General features: G+C 36.8%; 1 protein-coding gene across 1 annotated transcript in view; it reads right to left on the reverse strand.

Moving 5' to 3' along the window:
- The window catches only part of LOC124722172, an 830020-nt gene that overhangs the window by 381361 nt on the left and 425366 nt on the right, over positions 1-23293 (reverse strand). The window contains exons 37-38 of the mRNA XM_047247373.1: positions 10859-11014; positions 8538-8785 (exon numbers count right to left, since the gene is read on the reverse strand). Of these exons, the coding sequence (XP_047103329.1) occupies positions 8538-8785; positions 10859-11014 (404 nt within the window). The remainder of the gene's footprint in view (positions 1-8537; positions 8786-10858; positions 11015-23293) is intronic.

Below are 23293 nucleotides of genomic sequence, written 5' to 3' on the forward strand. Positions count from 1 at the left end.
TCGATATAATTTTATAAAAGAAGGATCCGACCAAGCAGAGCCATTAATATATCTATACTCCACAGTATAATTACTTAAAAATCATTTACAATTTTGGAGATACAGTGGTATGTTTGGTACATTAAAAGAAGAATCACTTAGAGTGCCCCGGGTTACTAAAAGGACTTACTTTTCTCTTACTATGATTTGTATGTATAACTTTTCATGATCTCTCTGGTGTTGCTCAAATCCAAAAAGGTAATACATATCTGTCAGTACAAGGATCAGACTTCAATAGTTTATCTGCCATAAAGTAACTGGAGGTATCTATGTTTAGCTCATTTAGTTTTTCTGAATTTTGTGGCTAGGCCAGTTGCTGGTACCTCCATACAGCAATTGGCTTTGGTTATGATGTATTGTGAAGTGAGCTCGACAAGTGTACAGCAATAAGCTCTGTCCAAAAGCTTGATTATATTCATCTACAGATGACTAATGCGATTAGAAGAGTTGTGATGGTTGACATCTGATGGCATAGTAGTCATAAAAACTTGCTTTCTTTCTTTGCAGTAATGTACAACTTGTCCAGGGCACCATCATATTGTCCTCTGTCCTCAAAATATATGTTATTCAGTAGGGTGTTATGCTTAGCAGAGAAGTCAGTTGTACTTGCTTTGGTCAGGTACTGGTTTGTTGTTTGATTGCAGCAGCATAGGTCAGAGTAGACCGAGTCCATTCTTCCTGGCTCATTCGACTAGTGGCAGATATTGGAACAGAACCTTCTTCTATGTCCTCTATTACCTACTGTGGTATGGAATCTATATTCATGGCTGCTAGCTCTCATTTACTTGGTGCCACAGTACTGGTTGCCATAAAATGCTGTTTCTCTTCTCTCACTACCTGGCATGTGTGAGAGATGAGGTCACCATGGCCTTTCATAACTGCCACAGGGGTCAGATTTGGCATTCAGTGTTACTTCTTTTCCCTTATTCTTATCTGTTGCATTTCCTAAATATTCTGTCAGCCGTTGATGATTTCCTCAGATGTTGTGATGTCCTTTACCAGAAGAGCTTGATACATGTTTTCTGCAACTTTTTTGATCAAGTCTGAGATTTTGTCAGCATCAGTCATATGTGGATCCAGAACTTGGCATAGGGCTAACACATTCCGTATGCAGAACTATTGTTTCAACATGATATTGGACTCTGTTCTCCAGTTGTTCTTCAGCTAAGCAGACTTGGTGCTGTTTGTTGCCCTGAATTTATCCCACCTATTGACTTCTCCTCATTGTTCTTGAACCAATGCTGTGTTGTGCCATCCAAGTAAAAACACACACTTGCCAAACATGTCATTTCATTCCACCTGTTGTATTTGGTAACTCAGCTGAATCATTTTTACCATTTTGTCAGGTCCTGAGAAGTGTCACTGGACAACACCAATGGAAGCAAGATGTGCAGCTTACTTACTGTTGGCTAGCAATCCATTGGGCTCCTGAATATACGGACTGCGAGAATGATGTACAACTCGTATTCTGGTTCTAGTCTGTATAGGCAACTGCCTTTATGTTTAAATGCAAACATTTTATGTTTCCTATTTGGAACATTGGCCAAGTTCAGAGCTGAAAGCAGTCATCACTTAAATAAAACACTTATCACTGAAAGTACATTTATTATAAACGCCAACAGACAGACAGAACAGAACTGAATTCCTGGACAGAGAAAACAGCTATTTATGAAAACATCAAACATTCCAGAATGCTGGCATTCACATACATTGAACATTCCAGAATATACAAGCATTATAAACAAAATAAATTTGAAGAACCTTTCAGTAATGGTAAATATTAAATAACAAATATTTACTGTTAGTTAGGTTTGAACTGGCAACCACAGCACACTTTTTACTGAAATATATAACACTCCTAAAAGGTTTCTGAATGCCATTACCTACTGAAGTATGTCTAATTCCAGAAAATTAGTACCTCTGTACAGGCAAATTATAGCTGCAAGGGTGTACTGTGAGTTGTGCCTGCACAGTCTGGACAGCTCAACCAGTAGAACATCTTATTGGGAAAGGGAAAGTTTTGAGCTGTGCGTCCCAGTTTATCATACAGTTTTTTTTTTTCAAAATGAATCTTATTTGTAAACATACTGACATGTTCGACATCATTGAGAGTTATTGCGAATATAGTACTCTGGTCTGTCAGTGTTCATATCATCATCTCTCTGCACAGTTCTGGCATGATAAAAGTAATTTAATGTGTGTGTAAAAAGTGAGATGTTTACCATTGGTGCACAAACTGAATACAGAGGGCAGCTACATGACACTGACCTCTCTCAACATTGAAAAATCAAATTTTCATTACACTACATGCACAAAATAAAACCACTGAAACGACAATCTCCACATTTAATTCTGAGCTGGAATAATGGAGGTGGTATTCCCTTTTGAAAGATCAGTTTCAAGTAAGTGTACAGGAATGTCTCTCAAAAAAATATTTCCTTATGTAGTTTGGGACATTCCCAAATGATATACATCATTTTCCAGGTAGACATCTAGCCACACTTAAAGAAATTTGGCCTCTGCAATTTCATGTTTTCTACAGCCACATCAGTATCTTGCAAATAAGTATGAAGTGTGTGGCATAGAATAATTTTTATTGTACCATATTTAAGTTTTTCCCTGTTCAATTCATAGATGGGGTGGGGGGAAGAATGACTGTATACTTTGTGTGTGATGTTATTGACTAACATCTACCTTTTTTATGTCTATGGAATCAATTTGTAGGGTAATAAAGAGTATTCACAGTTTCTGGCCTGAATGTCAGTTCCTCCGGATTTCTAAGTAGGTTCTCATGAAATGTATTGTGTCCTTCAACAACTGTCTGCCACTTTAGATTTCTGCTGTGGCTATTCACTGTGCTTCATTGTATATACTCAATGTCCCACGTAAGACCAATTCCATATGGATCCAGTAGACTTCTGCAGCATTCAAGTAAGAGTCACACTAGAGTTCATTTATATCAATGTCTACATACATACTCTGAAGCCCACTACAAGATGTATGATGGAGGGCACCTCGTACCAATCCTAGGCATTCCCTTTCCTGTTCCCCTTGCAAATGGAGCAAGGGCAAATGACTGTCTATATCCTTCCATATAAGCCCTCATTGCTCTTATCTTGCCTTCGCGGTCCTTACATATAATGTACATAATTCTACACCCATGATGACAATTTCACTTTGGATCTGTGGAAGATAAATTAGCAATTTTTTCTTTGTAAATATTTATTGTGTATTCTTGTTTTGTGACATGTTTTGCATCCTGCAGGATCTCCACACAATGGATCTATTGGAACAAAAATTACATCTAATCTAATCTCATCTATGCTGGTGGCAGTAGAAACATTCTACAGTCATTCACAAATGCCAGTCCTCTAAATTTCCTCAACAACATTACATGAAAGGAACACTGTCTTCCCACCAGGGATTCCCATTTGAGTTCACACAGCAACTTTGTAATACTCAAGTATTAATCGAACATACTGGTAACAAATCTACCAGTGTGTACTGAATGCATTTGTTGTCTTCCTTTAATCTGACCTGGTGGTTACTCCAAACACTTGAGCAGTACTCAATATGCGTCACATGAGTGTTTTATATGTGGTCTCCTTTAAAGATGAGCCACATGTTCCTTAAATTCTCCTAAGACACTGAACCTGATCATTCACCTAGATTACCACATACCTTATGTGCTCATTCCATTTCATATCACTTTGCAATGTTACACCCAGATGTTGAATTGACATGACTGTGTCAAGCAGCACACCATTAAAAAGGTATTTGAACATTACAGGATTGTTTTTTGTACTCATCTGCATTAAAATGTATTTTTCTACATTTAATGCACGCTATCATTTATCAGACCCAATAGAAACTCTGTCTAAGTCACCCTGTATCCTCCGACAGTCATTCAATGACAATACTTTCCTGTATACTACAGTGTCATCAGTGAACAGTTACCATTACAGCGACATTCCTGTACATCTATCCATCAGATCATTTATGTTTATGGAGGACAAGAACTGTCCTATCACACTTCCCTGGGGCTCTCCTGATAATACACTCATCTTTGATGTACACTTATTAATAAGGGCAACATACTGGTGCTATTACTTACGAAGTCTTTGAGCCACTCACATATCACCTATTCATCCATGGTTCACAGGATATCTTGTGAGAAAATGGCAAGCAAAGTTATAAACAAGCAATGCTTTCTACATCCATGCTGATTTGTGGACAAAAGCTTTTCAATCTCAAGGAAATTTATTAGATTAGAACTTAGAATATGTCCAATGTCCAAGAATTCTGCAGCAAATCAATGTTAAGAATATTGGTGTGTATGGCTGTGGATCTATTCTTTTATCCTGCTTAGATTTAGGGATTTATAAGGGTCACCTGCACTTTTTTCCAGTCACTTGGGACTTTGCACTAGGCAAGAGAGTCACAATAACTGCAAGTTAAGTAAAGAGTCAATGCCAAAGGGTATACACTGTTAAACTAAATTGGAAATTCCATCTGGGCCTGGCAACTTACCTATTTTCCATTATTTCAGATGCTTCTCTATGCCAAGAATACGTATTACTATGTCCTCCATATAGGGGACTGATTGACAATATGTCTGAATGATCCTCCTCCATGAATGATTTCTTGAACATGAAATTTGAAACTACAGTTTTCATCTTGCTGTCTTCAATTGTCACACCAGAATGGTGAAAAAGTGACTGGACAGAAGGTTTCAACCTGCTCACTGATTTTATGTAAGACCAGAATTTTCTTTGGTTATCAGCAATATCTTTTTCTACATTATAATGTTGGAAGTTATTGTATGCTTAACTCATTGATCTGTTTTACAGATGCAAGAATTTCCACAAACTATGTCTGTCAACATTTCTGCTTTCTTTTTTCACTGACAGTGCAACAATCTCAGTTTCCTCAGCATTTTCTGAATTTTGTTTTAATCCATTGTTGGTCTTTTCCATCCTAAATCAGCCCATACTTCTGAAGAGTGCAATTAACAGTCAGTTTAAACTATGCCCATAGTTCCTCTACCTCCATCGTATGGTAACTAGGTGGTGTCCATTCCCAAAGTAGGAGGCCGACAACTGCTTATCTGCTCTTTCCAGTATAAGTACTCCCTTACCGTTCTTGATGGATTTATTAAATTTCGTAATAATTGTCACTATAATGACATCATCAACAAGGTCAAGCACGTTTGTAGCTAAAAGGTCTAAAATATTTCCAGTGCATGTGGGTTGTCGAACTAGCTGCTCAAGAGAGTTTTTGGAAAATGTGCCCAGAAAACTGTCTGCCTGTACCACCTGCAATTAATCCATAGATGAAACTTCCTGGCAGATTAAAACTGTGTGCTGGACCAAGACTCGAACTCGGGACCTTTGCCTTTCGCAAGCAAGCACTTGCCCGTGAAAGGCAAAGGTCCCGAGTTCGAGTCTCGGTCCGGCACACAGTTTTAATCTGCCAGGAAGTTTCATATCAGTGCACAGTCCGCTGCAGAGTGAAAATGTCATTCTGAATCCATAGATGTATTAGTCTATACTCAGTAGGTTAAAGTCAGATTCAACTAATGTAATGTGACTGGGGTATATCCACAGCACAGATTTTTCTCTGAATTATTTTACACCAGAATCAGGTGAACAATAAAGCAGCTGATGATTAATTTAGGGTCACTTAGGGTAGTTACTTGCTTCCAGATAACTTGGTAGTCAGACTCAATTTTGACCTTGATAAATACAATACTTTTGTTGACCGCAATGAACACCCCTCCTATGGTGTCCAACCTGTCTTTCCAATAAATGTTCTATGCCACATTAAATATTCTGAAGTTTCCTATTTTGGTTCCATCCAGCTCTCTATTGTGAGTATAATTTCACCCTAACAATTTTACTGAAGGGCAGTTAATTCAGGAATTTTTTTTATAAATGCTTCAGCAATTTACTGCTAAAATTTTGACACGTGAGGCTGGCAAACAGCTGACCACAGACAGCAGTGTCTTCAGCTGTTCACAAACTATGGCCAGCTCCTCCAGCATCTGCACACAGCATGCCTACACCCTACACATTCTACAACTGAAATTTTTATGGGAAAATAAACCACACACAATACCAAGAGCTGTTGTCTTCACCATGAATTTGCACTATAAAATTTGTTGAAAATGGAAACACAAGCTACTTGAAAGCACTGAGCCTCTCTGTGACCTTAGTTCACTGCATGCTTGCAAACACAAACAAACGACCTTCTCTCCTAGTGATTCAGGAATGGAGGCTGGTGCCTGGCTGAGCTATCTGCAATGATCATTAGTTGTTTAAAACAAATGACAACTTCACAACAACCAGTGTAAATCTGCACTAAACAGTTACTAAAACATGACACTACACCACTTAAATACACAAACACACAAATAATTTGTGAACTGAACTATAAAAGTACGCAGAAAAAGTGAAATACATAAGTTGATACTCTCCTGGTGGACCACGAACAGATTCTGTTTTGTTGGGAATCAATATTGTAGACAAACTAAGCTTTGCTTTTACATATTGTGCAATAGGTGGCATTTGTCAAAAATTTCCTGATGTTGCTTGAACAGAAAGTGGGATATCTGTCATTTTAAATTATTCTGTTAGGTATACATCATTCTAGAACTTGAAAGACAACACATTTGAACTTGCACCACAGTTCCTCTAGATGTTCATCATTCTTCACTCACACTACAACTGCATATAAGTCTTGTGGGGTTTTGTCAGCCAGTACTTTTTCTTTCTCTTCCCTCTGTAGTCTCCCTTATCTAAATAAATATTACCCACACAGTAGTAGAAAAGCAATCTTTTTTGCTGACTCAGTTTCACTGTTTTATTTGTATTGTTTTAAATATCTTAATTGCAACTCTCCACATATTTTGTATTGCCAATAGTGTTGAATGCTGCAGTTAGCTGTTACACTTCTGCCCATGGACCTTCATAATCAAAGACAGTGTAGGCTGTACATAGAAATGTCACAAGCCTTAGAGTATAAATAATAGCAAATTTAAATAGCAGCCTACTGTAAATGTATGAATACTGCCTTATTTTGGTAATATACCACATCACTGAAGCACCTTTCAAAATTGGTGAATTATTCAGGCACTTTTCCTCAGAATGATATGACGATGAAGATATCCCTTGTAGAAGGGAAAAAATAGGTAGTTTGAGGATTTTTCTGAATGAGCATGGAACTTCAAGGATTTTTCTGGATGAGCATTCATTTGTAATCACAATAAAATCTGTACCGAAAAGCAGATTAATAAAGAGAATGAGGTGTTGAAGCATGGGACTGATAGTACTATAAAGCCTGTTAAAAATTAATGGAAGAGATGTAAAGAAATTAAATTTCAAAAATATCAATATTTGGTATTGGCTGAATGAAAAATGGTAGATTCAGCAGTGATTTTTATTGCCATTAACAAACTAAACAATTTCTCCTTACATAAAAAGTTACAATAAATAATTGATGTAAATTAAAAGCAGTATTGGGCAAAATACTTCACTTCACGGACACTTACACTGAAAATTTTCTTAATCAGTAATTTGTGTATCTATAGATTTAAATCCATATGCAGAATGTGAGCTCACCATTCATTTGTAGTTTATATACTTTTTCTGGCATAGATTAAATTTGAAAAAAATGATGTTCCTTCAGTTTCAGGAGGTTGATGTGAGCATGACATAGACAAAATTTAGAGATCATTTTCGTATCACACTTACAGTATTAATAGTTCAAAATGAATGTATCACTAAGCTAACTTTGCTCAGTGATTAGAATACACATTGGCCATATAGATAAAAGTTTCTGTGGAACTAAATGTGATTAAAACCTACGTCTACACTCTGCAAACTATTGCGATGTGATGATTTTTTCAGATGTAGCAAAGCTTCCATATGTCCATTTAACTGTAATAGCAGCAATAATTTATTTCACATCTATTGAACTATAAGAGGCAGTCAAACTAACACAATTCATTACTGCTTACAGGTAAATTAACATAGCCAATCATAATAACTACAAGATATACAATTTTATCTCCTATGTATTTATGGAACAAATTACAACTCAAATATAGACACAATTTTTCAACATATTAACTTCTCTGTAGGAGTGACAGCCATCATGGGTAGATGAAATGTCAGATTACCCAGTTGCTTAAATGAAAGTAGCTAATCAGTAACTGCATGTTATGTAGAAGAGAAAATGTAGCCAAATCTACAGTGAAATGAATTTCTTGTCACCTCGAGTATAATACATTTTTCTGGCCTGAGAATTATAAAGAACTAGAGATGTAACGTTAACTATGCCTCATAAGAATCACTATATCAGATAATACTGCAAGGAATTTCACAGCTTATTTCAGATGGCACTGCAATACAAGTACCAACATTTTATAATAATAATACAAACCAATTAAACTAATGATATGGTTATTTAGTAATTCATACTATTGTAACTACACAAACCTTAAATTCTTTGATGGTGTATTCAGTTCTGCTGACAAGTGATCTTCTGTCATCATAGCATAAAATTTTATTTCATTTTCCACATTATGTTTGATCAAAAAGTTCAGACTACAAAAGTTTTCATCAAAATTAGAGGCCACCAGCCACTGTGATTCTAATGACTGTAATTTTTCCATAGGAGTAAGCAATTTCAGGGATGCTTTAATACTTGTATCATTTAAAACAAGCCACTGACATTCTGTTTTGTACTGAAAGAAAATTATATTTTTAGTAAACATCATTTTCAGTTTGCTTCTTGTAATACTAAAACTGTATTTTGTACAATGCACTGGTGCCACTGACATTCTCTGAGCAATAAAAATAAATTTCTTTTGCTATTAGATGGCCTAAGTGCTGAGGACCAATTATGATTTTCAGAGTGAATACAAGCAAACAAGGACATCAGTGTCACCAGAGGAAGACTTGGTAATGTACACTTTGGGAAAACAAGTTAACAAGTTTCCATTATGACTGTAATGTCATAGCAGTAGCTGAATTATTTTACAAATTGACTCTAGCCCGTTGTTTGATGTCTGAAACATTTTAATAAATTTTGTCATCTAAGGTTTAAATATATTAAAACTGTAAATTACTGTTTTGTGCAGAGACACTCTCAGTAGTTCACTTGATATTCACAACTCTCACTTAATATTATAACACATTGGGAAATGTCATATGGATTGAAGATAAAGTGATGCATAACTACTTTCTGCAAAAGGTAGCAAGTGTGTTGTTTGTGGAACACTTTGCACAGAGCACAGAAATACTTTCAAAAAACACAGAGTAACAATGGTCTCAATGGCTTCTGCAAGCACTGAAATCCAAAAATCTAACAAGCATAATTAAAATGCCTGCCACCTATCTGAGGGACCAATGACCTTGCTGTTTGGTCCCCTCTCCCAAACAAACCAACCAACTACCTAACTGATCAGCACTAATGTGCCTGAGTATTGATATATCATACTCTCGTGACAGCAGAATACTGACACTTCATTTGCTGTTGTGTACATTCCCACAAAGTTTATAATCAGTACTTAAGTGACTGAGAGGACGTGCAGAAATGGAATTAATGCACAATTACATTTTTACTGATAAGTGGTACACCTGTGGTAGTAAGAGACTCAGAATTAATTTTCTATTGTGTACATCTTTATTTAGATGTCAATGAAAATGCTTGAATAACTCTTCAATATTTGTTTTTGCCATCATACCAACAAGAATGAAACATGTAAATTAAACGCATATATTAGGTTTTTTAAACACTTCTCCCTACAGCAATGACAGAAGTGATAGCATAGTTATTTAGCACATAACAGAAACTGCCCTTGCCAGTAGCCTTGCCGCAGTGGTAACACCAGTTCCCGTGAGATAACCAAACTTAAGAGTGGTCAGGCAGGGCTAGCACTTGGATGGGTAACCATCCTGTCTGCCAAGCACTGTTGGCAAGCAAGGTGCACTCAGCCCTTGAGAGGCAAATTGAGGAGTTACTTGATTGAGAAGTAGTGGCTCTGGTCTTGTAAATAGACATATGGCTGGGAGACAGGTGTGTGGACCACATGCTCCTCCATATCTGCATCCAGTGATGTTTGTGGGCTGAGGATGACACAGCAGCTGGGTGGCACCATTGGGCCTTCACACATTGTGTGCGGGAGTTCAGTTTAATTTTTTAGAAACTGCACTAGCTCAATAAGTGTAGAAAATCAATATTAGGTTCAGTCAGCATCTAATGGTATGCACAATGGAGAAACACAGCCAAGCTGCTCACTAGCTGTCCATGGCTTCCAAATGTATGCGAGTAGAGAACATGTCATTTTACAATTGCTATCCCCTGACAATGTTTCTCTTTAGATTATAAGAGTCCATAATTTTTTTCATGGGAAGTACTGTGATGCAGTTACATTGAACTTTTACATGGTACTCATATTTTTCAAAAAATTACTAAACACCTTCAAACATAGTACAAAACTATGAATCTTGCCAAAGCATACTGTACATAGAGCTTTTGATGTTTATGTAATTTCTACTTCTGTCATGTCACCTGTTGTTATCATAAAAAGAGAAAATCTTTCATTAGAGAACAGAATGATAAGCAGTACCACTTGCCTTAAAGTGTTCCCTGGAACTTATACAAGGTTAGACTCTAGAACACAGCATACCTCTACCATGCCAACTCATTTCATTATTGTGCTGGCAACCAACCCTAAACATAGCTTCTATAAGGAACAACATCTATATGTTATAGAGTCAATAATATTTTCTCCTATTAAAAGTTGTTTACTTACTGTCTGAAGAGGTTTTCCCAGACGGTATAATGATATTCCTATCATATTCCCTGCTTTGCTGAAGTTTCTTGTAATTATAACATTAAATGTAGGTATACTCAAAATTGAGGAATTCAGGTTCATACCACCAGAGATTTCAGTGTATTCGCCATTTATCTAAAACAAAGAAAGTTTTATCAAGGCATAAAAATTGATATTAATGTCTTGAATTGAGTGATAATGACATAATTTCTGCAAAAGAATACACTTCTTAATACATTTATACACATTACTTTTACTTTTACTTTTAATTTTGTGACACAAATGGGATTAAATACACAAATATCACAAGCAAGAGATGAAGAACATTGACTATAGATCTCACTGTTCATAATAAATGAGCATCATAAATTCAGTTTTGGTAGAAATGTTTTTTCATTGAGGCATTTCTTGTAATTGATGGCTACAAAAAAATTGAAAGTTAATGCTCCATAAATCATGGAAAATTAATCAAAAGGAAAATCAGAACACATAAAATATTATTTTCAGACACAGAGAGCAGATGTTAAAAATGTAAAAATATAATAAAAAAGTTACAAGCAGCAAAATTTGATTGGAAATTAGTTAAATTTGAGTCTCTCAAAAGCAATAATTTCTTCTCTTATATGCAAAGAGGAAATAAGAGAATTGGAAAATGTGACAAGGGGTTACAAGTTGACTGAGATAGAATCCAGTAAATAGTGAAGGTTCGCTTTTAATATCATTTTATGTAATTATTCAGATAAATCCATGAAGTGGTCTCTTTGAAATGGAAAACAACCACTAAATCAGAACAAATATTTCAAATCTGTACCCACTCTTGTTTATGTAAGATACTTGGGCAAGTGTTCTAACTGTGTTATATAATTCTAATCAACTCACCACACCTTTATAGATCTGAGATTGAATGTAATCATTCAGTCTATTCCAAATTGCTGCTTCAGAGGGAAACTGCTTTGTTCATCATAACCTAGATTCAGTGTACCAGTAACAAAAGTTGGTTCTGATATAACATAACAGACACTTATTGCCAACACACAAAATTGCTTGAAATTATCCAACTCTTTACATATCAATATTCTTACCCATATTTACTTTATCAGATCTCTTCACGTGTTTCAAGTTTTTGCACTTGATCTGTATTTTAAAAATTATCCCCAACTTTACTACAATGTATTGAGAGTCAGAACCCCCTCTTATACACACTGACATAACAATTGATGCATTCCAATCCTCATGTATGACAGCTACTTTTACTTAAAAGATAATGTTTTACTATTAATTGATTAAAACATCAATAAAGACATATCAATAATTTTCATAATACTTTGCCTACATAAAAACCAATTATGTTTTTGTAATCCTCTGGTCAAACAGAGTAATCTGGGATATATTTTGATAGCATTTTTATATTTTTATTTTAAGATTTTTCTGGTAATTTTTGTTTCTGTATATTTTTAGCCTTTTCCAAACCTTTCACCCTGGTTCAATAAAAACACTGAAAACACACTCTGCATGCAGTTGTACCAGCAACTTATGAAGGATTCCCAATGTGATTTGAATACACTGAACGGTTTGTATTATTAGCCACCAACATAGTTTAAATTTACACAATATTTAATTTGAATCATTAGACATATCGTAATTCAAATGTAGGGCTTGTCTGATGATATGGGAATTATGTCATTAGCCCACAAAATAAAAGTGGCAGCCTCAACTGAATGGACATCTTTCTGGCTACAGCACTTGGGTGAGTGGTTGTTGTGATAGGAGCCTTAACAGATGTGTGTATATTTACAAGAAGCAATGTTATATTTTTGTCTAGGATGAAAGTGGCAGTACTGACTCACTAATCGTTCAGTGCACTGATGTGATGTTGTTTATGAACAGAAAAGTAATAAAACAAAATTAATCAGTGTGTCCATTTATTACTTATAAAGTTCAAAGATCACGTCAGACACTCAGATAAAGCTGAGAATGAGCACTCTGGAGCAAACAACCACAAGTTAAATACATCCACAGGAGTTGTGGATCTGGGACTCCTCATTATTCCTGAGGGTTTCAGTTAACCCCTATTAAAATAAACAATAGGCACACTACAAATGTAGTCAGTAAAATGTTCTTGTTATCTAAAAGGACATTTTCTCTGTTTTCTTGGACTTTCAGTAGTTTGGTGCATGTGATTCAGTACATATCCAATTCAAACAACATCTCCATAACAGTACTGACTGATACAAAAGCCTCTGTACATACAAATATCTTTGCTCAATTATAATAGGTAAGTGAATATTTACCTGTATACATGGTGATGCAGCTAAGACAGGGCACATCAAATGTATAAAGAACAGGAAAACATACCAGTGTGTGGACCCCACTAAGTTATAGGGACAAATGACGCAAATTTCCTGAAGTATACAAGAAATTTTTAGTGTTTTTAGCTGTCTAATTAAGCATTAACTGCACGTTTGTTTTATTGTTGAACTATACATTTCTCTGTGACATTTGAGATGGCCTTCAAAGAGACCCTCGAAAAGAGCCTTCAAAGCAAACTTCTATGACATAACATGTGTGTAATGTGATCAAGCAGTAACATGATAACAGTGCCACAAACCACTGTCTTGTTGTCAGGAAAAAAAGGTCTGAAGAATGTCTGCCCTACTGAACCACATGTAGAAAAACACAAAACTCAGGTATGATTTATGTATTTATCTGTGCATTTGGAACCAATCAGTCTGTGCTCTGCTATTATAGCTATCAGGCAACTGGCCTGTGAAACTATTAAGAATTTTACAGTGTATACAACAATCAAAAATATGGATACAGTTTGAATTTATGGTGAATTTCATCAAAATGTTAAAGCAGCCCTTACAATCTGTTCTTGTTAACATTATAAAATAAGTAAATAAATAAACAGTCTGTAAATGTGTAAAATGAAATTTAGTACAAAGAGCAGCCATCCAAGGCAGCACCAATGGCTCTACCTGAGGCAAGTATTGAGTCACATGAGCTCGGTTGACAGATATAGTTAAATCATTCCATGATGCTTCAACTCTACGTCAGAGTTCAAAAGTGGTGGAGTGCAAGTCTTTCAACAACCTATGACCAGATGTTTCCAGTTGGTGACACATGCAAAGAATGTCTAGTCATGGGCAGGAGTTGAACAACCTCTGTATTTAGGTAGGTCAGGTGAGGATGAGAAACATGTGGTCTAACAGACAGAAAGCTAATGTCATAGGGACATCAAAGTTGGTGCACAGTCATCAGCCTTGGCCTTAGCCTTAACATATGAGAAATACAACAGTTTCTGTCAAATTGTGAACCAAAAGTGATCATGCTATGAACTTTGTGGTACTCCATACCATCACACAAGATGCTGGCCCAGTATGATGATAACAAATGCAATTTGGCAACTTTTGTTCTCTTTGAAGCATCAACATCTGAATATATCAAATGTAATAGTGTAGGCAGAACCAGGACTCAAGTTTCTATAATGTACACAGAACTGGAATTCTTCTGCAACATCAACATGCGAATGCTGTGTCAGTGCTATCACTGGTCACATGACTGTTTACCCATTCAGTCTCAATAGAAGCTCCAACAGTGGTCTCTGCACTGACAGTCCATAGTGCTCTGGACACTGTCACACTGTCTGTGTGGATACTTGTCTTGCTGCAAGCCAGCACATTTTCTGAATCATGTTACAGGACACAGCTGTATGGTCCTGCACATCTGAATGAACAATGTGACTATGCTCTTGAGTGGTGATAATGTGGGGTTGTTGAGATACTGCCTGGCATTAAGTATGGCAGTCATGGGATACACCAGAAATGAGCAGCAATATTGTGATATTGTGTAATAATAATCCACAATGCCATGATCCTGCTGTCAAATTCCAACATGTGCAGCTAGATGTTTCTCTTTCTGCATGTGACAGTCTCACAAACAACCAACACCCAAATACAATTTATGATTGAGAAACCTGCTGCATTATGTTTCCTTACATATGGAATGTGCATTGCTCTGAAATGTTTATCATTTGTGTATCCAAGTCTGAAGTATGCTTCATGACAATTTGAGTGTTGTATAAGGCTTTCATGGTGTTGGAAAATTAATGGTCAGCAGTGATTGCAGTATATTATTCACAGATGAAGCATTTTTTATGAACTATGGATAGACCAATATTAATATTAGATGCTGGTTATTAATTAAATATCCACTCTGGAAGCATCACTGGTCACTGTTTAGTTGATGAGCCTGTACATCAATTTAAATTACTTTCAGCAAGTTGGGTGGTAGGGACCAGCCACCACCCAATTGTAGTTCTTTCTCCAGTGCCATGATCTCTGTGTTCCTTTTCTGTAGGTATTTGCAGTGTCTAGTGAAGCATAGATGGATGCATGCTGACAACACTGCCCTTTCCCCCCTCCCCTTACTACAATCTGTCGATCACAAAGTAATTTTAATCAGAGTAAGAGATATGCTTATATACAGATCATACAAGATATGCTGTCTCATTTGGGAAGATGTTCCATTGGACATATGGTAATCCAAGTGGTATCAACATGGTGGGCAAAAAACCAAACAATGCAAACCCTATGTTGGAATATCGGCAATATAAGGAAAAGACAGGTTGCTATAAAGATGACACATTGAGTTGCAGACAGGCACTATAAAGAGACAGTTATGCATTTAGCTTTTGGCCAAAACCTTCTTCAGAAAAGGAAACAGACACACATTCATTCACACAGGCAAGAAAACCTCACACACACATGACCACCATCTCTGGCATTCCGGTCTGAACTACCAGAGATGGTAGTCATGTGGGCTTGAGGTGTGCTTGCTTATGTGAATGAATTTGTGTGTGTTTCCTTTTATGAAGAAGGATTTGGCCAAAACCTAAATGTGGCACTGTCTTTTCATTGTGCCTGTTTGCAGCTCAGTATGTCATCTTTACAGTGATCAACAACGTATGTTCTCTTCATATTGTCAGCATGATGGATGATGAAATTCGGCTTGCAATATTGACCGTCTGGAAATCCTTACAGCATGTATCAATGGCTTGATTTATGTGTTTGCTTACATTTGGTACAGTATGGCGGATGTTTGTGGGATCTCTTCTCCTGATGATATGGCAGTGGTTTGTGGTGTTTACCTTGTTATTACTGGTTCAAGTTCCTCACATGTCTAAGAATTATTTTAGAAACAGCAATTAATGAAATTCTTGGGGACATTTATAAATGGTTCCTAGCCAATTCTTTGTCACTAACCTTCAAAAAGACAAATAATAAGCAGTTCAGAACCTGTAAGAGAACATAGAAGAGGTCAATGCAGTTAAAGTTCTTTGTATCAAAGTTTGATAGTAAGTTCAACTGAACTCAAGAAGGTCCAGCAGATATACCGGGTGATCAAAAGTCAGTATAAATTTGAAAACTTAATAAACCATGGAATAATGTAGATAGAGAAGTAAAAATTGAAACACATGCTTGGAATGACATGGGGTTTTATTAGGGGGGAAAAAAGTTCACAAAATGTCTCACAGATGGCGCTGGACAGCAAAACATCAGTGACTGCGCATGACAATCATGTATAAAAGGAGCTGTAATAGAGAGAGATAGAATCAGATGCGCCAGCAGTTGCAGCATGTTGACATTACCTGAAAAGGTGCTTTTAGTGAGCTATATTATCAGATTGGGGAATGTGCTAGTTCATAGATATGATCCTATCACCATAGAAAGGGGATTCGAATGGATAAAGGTCCGCTAACAAATGCAGCTGTGGCGACAATGATTTCGAAGTTCAAAGCCATGGGTTGTTTAGACAATAGACCCTATAGTGGCCGACTGAGCACAAGGCATATGCTGCTGAGGCAGTTCAGGAAGAAATGGAGACTGTAGTGGGTTTTTCTATGCACGGGGAAGTCAGCACTCGTGCAGTCGCATGTCGCATTGGCATTCCATACACTACTGTTTGGTTGGCTCTTAGGCGTACCCTCTGATGCTATCCGTACAAAATCCATCAGCATCATGAACTGTTACCTGGTGATTTAGTGAAACGGAGAGCATTTGCGGTGTGGGTTTTTCAAAAGATGGCGGAAGATGACGATTGGTTGAGTAATGTGTTGTGGACCGACGAAGCTCATTTCACGCTCCGAGGGTCTGTCAATGCCCACAACTGCAGAATTTGGGCTACCAAAAATCCTAGGACTGTCGTGGAAACTCCATTGCATGACAAGAAAGACATGGTATGGGTTGGATTTACCACACCTACCATTATCGGGCCTTTTTTCTTCGAGGAAATGCGTGATTCTGGTTTTGTAGCTGCTACTGTGATGGGTGAGAGGTACACCGATATGTTACAGAATCACATCATCCCCAGCCTGGCTGATAAACACCTGCTGCAATGTACGATGTTTATGCAGGATGGCGCTCCACTCCATATTGCTAGATGCACGAAAGGCCTCATGCGCGCGTCGTTCGGTGATGATCATTTGCTCAGCTGCCACTTTCGTTATGCTTGGCCTCCCAGGTCCCCAGACTTCAGTCCGTTCAATTATTGGCTTTGGGGTTACCTGAAGTTGCACATGTATCATGATCAACCGACATCTCTAGGGATGCTGAAAGACAACATCCGACGCCAATGCCTCACCATAACTCCGGACATGCTTTACAATGCTGTTCATAACATTATTCCTTGACTACAGCTATTGTTGAGGAATGATGGTGGACATACTGATCTTTTCCTGTAAAGAACATCATCTTTGCTTTGTCTTGCTTTGTTATGCTAATTATTGCTATTCTGATCAGATGAAGTGCCATCTGTCGGGACGGCCGAAGTGGCCGTGCGGTTAAAGGCGCTGCACTCTGGAACCGCAAGATCGCTACGGTCGCAGGTTCGAATCCTGCCTCGGGCATGGATGTTTGTGATGTCCTTAGGTTAGTTAGGTTTAACTAGTTCTAAGTTCTAGGGGACTAATGACCTCAGCAGTTGAGTCCCATAGTGCTCAGAGCCATCTGTCGGACATTTTTTGAACTTTTGTATTTTTTTGGTTCTATTTGTTTATTTATTTATTCCATGTGATCTGATGGTACACAGTGTGTTGCAGATGTCGGAAAATATCAGTTAACATTGTTAACATATATTAACATAGACATATAGTATCCTAATGTATTATATTGCTCAGTGTTTTCAATTTAACACCAACAGCAAGATTACTGTTCTAAGTATTCATTTACAGAGTAAAAACAATGACACAACAAATATGACTTCACGGCTTTACTAAATTTTATGTTGTCTTCAATGGACTTAATACTAGTGGGAAGATTGTTGAACAGTTGGAGGCCCATGTGGAAAGCTCCCTTTTTACACAGTTGAGTGTTTGTACGTATAACATGCAGGTTTGCATTTTTCCTGGTGTTGTGTTCATGTATTTCATTATTTTTTATGACTCTGGGGTCAGTTGGCACTATGTGGTTTCTGAAAAATTTTAGAGTCTCAAGAATGTAGAGGCAAGGCAGTGTAAGGATTTCCAACTTTCTGAAGATGGGTTTGCAGGAGTCTCTGGGTTTGCTCCCAGTAGTAATCCTCATTGCTCTCTTCTGGATTCTGAATGTGCTCAGAGCAGTTGGAGAATTTCCCCAGAATATTACACCATATTTTAGGTGGGCTTGTATGTAAGCGTAGTACGCACTGGTTAATGCTTTCAGGCTAGCACATGTTTTCAGTACACTCAATGCATAACAGCCAGTACAAATCCTGGCATTTACCTTTCCTGTATGTGTATTCCATTTCAGGTTATCTTGAACCCACAGACCCAGGAATTTGAAAACAGTATCGGTATCTATTGACTGGTTATTTACAGTGACAAATGGCTGAGAGGAATTTGCATTTTGTGTTGTGTGAAAGTTTATGGATGCTGTCTTTTTGGTGTTGATAGTTAATCTGTTGATTTTATCCCAGTTGCTGAGTTGTTCAGAGGCCAGATTCACAGCTTTTTGCACAGCCTCTGTATTCTCCCCTTTGAGGAGTACAGTTGTGTCATCAGCAAATATTATTGTTTTGTGTGCATCAACATTCATGCTCAAGTAATTAATATACAGGAGGAAAAGTAGGGGTCCCAATACTGAGCCCTGTAGAACACCTTGCTTTACAGTTTTATTACTTGATAGTATTTTGGTTATTGAGTTGCTTTGTCTATTAGTATATTTCATCCTGACTCTCTGCATCTGATTGGTTAGGAATGTAGCAATCCAGTTGTTTACAATTCCTCTGATACCAAAGTGTTCTAATTTTTCCAGTAATATTTTGTGGTCAACAGTGTCAAAAGCCTTTGACAGATCCAGAAATATGCCAGTTATGCATTGTTTTCTATCTAACAGTTCTAATAGTGTATTTATGCAATCATATAGTGCAGTTTCAGTAGAATTGTTGCTTTTGAACCCATGTTGAGCTAAACTTAGTAAATATTTTTTTTTCAATGAAGTCCATCATTTTTTGTACATTATTTTTTTCAAAAACTTTAGAAAAGCAGGATGAGATTGAGATAGGCCTGTAGTTATTCATATCTTTATTATCACCTTTTTTGAAGACAGGAATTGCTTTAGAAAGTTTCAGAGCTTCAGGCAAGATACCTGCCTGGAAAGGACAGTCACAGAGGTGAGTTAATGGTTTAGCAATTGTGTGTTCACAATTTTTGATTACAGCTGCTGGGATACCATCAATTCCAGCTGAATATGAATTTTTTAACTCTCTGAGGGCTTTCGCAGCATCATTTTCAGTGACTTTGGTAATGAAAATTGACTCTGCACATGTGTGATATTTTTGATTTGCTCGTTGGTAATTTGTGTTAGGATTATTTTGGACCAATTTTTCAGCAATGCTTGTAAAGAAATTGTTGAAGGAGTTCACCACAACTTTGGGATTAGATATAGATTCATTGTTGATTTTGATTTCTATGTTTGTGTGTGAAGCTTTCATTTACCCTCTTTCCCTTTCTATAAAACCCCATGTCATACCAAGCATGTGTGTCAATTTGTACCTCTCTATCTACATTATTCCATGATTTATTCAGTTTTCAAATTTATACTGACTTTTTGATCACCTGGTATGTTCAAGAAACTGTGGGTATTTACTATGCTTCCCAATACTTTTATTCTTCAATGAAATTTGTTGTAAATATCTCTTCTACATTCCAATAGCTCAGTTCATGGAATCAGTTCTACAAATAAGAATAACCTATATAAAGATTTAACATCACTTACTCTGGTGGTCCAGCTTCAGGAACACATTTTTTTTAAGTTAATAGACTGTGTGCTTTATTCTATAGAATAAGATAGAGCCTTTGAAGAACAGTTTAATGAGATTATATATGTAGACACACACTAAGATGCATATCATTATTCTTAGGCTGTTGTGTGCTGCATCAATGAACAGAAAAACAGTTTGCAACACTTATTCACATGGATCACGTATCTGCACAGACGATGCATATGTAGCAGCTAATCCTGTAGGCTTCTTTTGAACTGAACTTTATTAGCAGTAGCTAAACATTTTATGTCTGTTCCTAAGATATTAAAACGTATATTCCTCAGAAATATGCAGTGGTGCTCACACAGTCATCCTGTAGACATGTGTAAGGAGTTGAACATTTTGATTACTGGTATTGCTCCACAGTATATTTACTTCCTCATGAAGTTTGTTTTAAATAACCACTACAGTTTAAAAGGAACAATGCTGTAGATAATTAAAACACCTGAAAAAAATGACATTCATTAACCCACTCTAAGATGTTAAGTTTGACTTTAACACAAAAATGGGTGCACAATGCTACCACAAAAACATTTATTCAGTTACCCAATTAAAGCCTCAGAAAGAGAGCAAAGTTAAAATTGAAGAAGTTTCCTTGGCAACTCCTCCTATTTTGTAGATAGGATTCTACTTATGTAATATAAAAGATGGGGTTAGGAATTATCAAATCATGTCTATATTTGGAATAAATGCAATAACCTTGCAACTGGTCACCACACATCAATATGTACATAAGAATGTGTAATATGAATGTAAAATGACTCATTTAGATCACTATGTTTAACCATACAAATGATCCACGGCACATAAAATTAACTAACCTGAATAATAAACACCTTTCTGGACCATAGTAAGTGATTCTAAGTCTTATTCATGAACTGAGCTTATGGCATTATTGGTCATGGCATCCCATCTAGGGTAGTTCAGCCGTCTAGTGCAAGTCTTTCTATTTGATGCCATTATGGTGACTTGCATGAGAGGGAAAAAGATACTCTCTGAACAGTGTGGGAACAAATAAATATTCTGAAACATAATGCTATGAGAATGTAATACAATTTATGAGGATCTGAGAAATATTTAATTTAGTACTGGAAGATGCTCCAAAATAAAAATAAAATTGAAGACATGAAAAAGGTACACAATACAGAGCTCTGAGAGAATCTCATAAAATTATTGACCTATATGAATAAAATCTTAGGCTGATTGTGAATACTTTCTACAACTTTACTCAAATATCTAAATTTCACGCCATTCTGACTGCAGTATAGGTACACAAATACACTGATGGTCTAAAACATTATTAGCACATGCTTAATAGCATATTGGTGCACTTTCAGAAGGCAATACAGCAGCAATTCTGCACAGTATGGGTTCGAGAAGTCCTTGGTATGCGGCACTGACTTCTATGCACAGGTCACACAGTTTTTTTGTGTGGATGGTGCGGATGCTGGATAATGTACCAGACATGTTCTACCAGGTTCAAACAAAGGAATTTGGTGGCCAAGATACCAATTTCAGCTCCTTATCATGCTCCTCAAACCACTGTAGCATGATTCTGGCCATCTGACATGGACAGTTGTGATACTGGAAGATGCCATCACTATCAGGAATGGCATCACTCATGAAGGGATGCAGATGGTCTGTAATAATGTCCACATAGATCACAGCTGTCATTATGACTTCAATTACAATCATAGGACCCAAGAAAACCCAAGAAACATGACTCATCTGATGATGTGACAACTCCTCAGTCACCAGATGCCACAACAGTGCCTCCACACACCATAACAGCAGTTCCATCAATTCCTGTAGTAGCAGCCTCATCTACAATATCATCACAAGGAGGGAAGAGTAGGCATACAACAGTAGATGTGCTACCACTCCAAGTGAACAATTTTTTAGTAAAAGGCAACAAGAGACAGAAATCAAAAAGATAAGCCCTAAAAAAGGTTTGAAAACCAATCACCATAGTGTTCAGTGTGTAAGCAATAAGAGCATGGATCAAAATATGTTACCTTAACGTTCAAGGACTGAAAGATAAAGAACTTATCATAAATGAGTTTGGTCTTGATAACCAGTTTGATATTTTTTGTCTGAGTGAACACTTGGCTAATGAGAATGAACTTGCAGCTGCCAAATTTGACAATTTTAATATAGTAAATAGCTACTGTAGGAAAGAGCACATTAGAGGTGGTGTGGCAATTTATTCCAACCAGTCACTCAGTTGAACAATAACCAAACTAGACCTAAATTCATTGTGTGATGAACAGCACTTTGAAGTTACGGGTATAATCATTAATAGTCATAAGCTAATAGTAGTATCCATGTACAGATCACCAAAGGGAAGCTTTAACATATTTTTAGAAAAAATGGACATGCTATTGAGTGAATTAAGTAATATTAAATGGCTACACTATGATATTGCAATAGGAGGTGATTTGAATGCTGATTTTGATGTTATTAAATGTAAGGGTAGTGTTGCAGATCTGGAAAACTTACTAAGACAATACAATCTACATCATGTTAATAACAGGCCCACAAGAAACAAAGCATGTTTAGATAACATCTTTGTAAACTTCAAAACCCCTGAAAAAACATGCGAAGTTGTAGTGTTCCCATTCTCTGACCATGACTCCGTACCTCTAAATTATGCAAGTAAAATTCCCCTCAATAGGAGCAATGCAAACAGACCTGTCCCAACAGTTGTGATTACCAGACCCGTAACTGAGGATAAAATTAACACATTTCGTAATTCCCTTGCTGACAGAGACTGGTTTGGCCATTGTAGTGTCGATGGACATTACACATCAAGTAATGACCTGCCAGCCAAAATAATATTTGATAGATTTTTTAATGCATTCTTGACCCTATGTAACTATAGTATTCCCATAAAGAAAATCAAAATAATGGACAGCAGCCACAAATCCAGATCTCAAAACAGACAAAATATATGGTACACTAAACAGCTGACAGATCTAAAGAAACAAATTTTGTTACTGTACAACATATACAATAGTATGAAGTCTGACTGTGCCAAATCAGCCTATGTGGAATGCAGGAACGAATACAAAAAAGCCATCCTGCAAGCCAAAAAAACCTACAATGCCAACAGCA

This window comes from Schistocerca piceifrons, chromosome X (genome assembly GCF_021461385.2).
Source record: "Schistocerca piceifrons isolate TAMUIC-IGC-003096 chromosome X, iqSchPice1.1, whole genome shotgun sequence".
NCBI lineage: Eukaryota > Metazoa > Arthropoda > Insecta > Orthoptera > Acrididae > Schistocerca > Schistocerca piceifrons.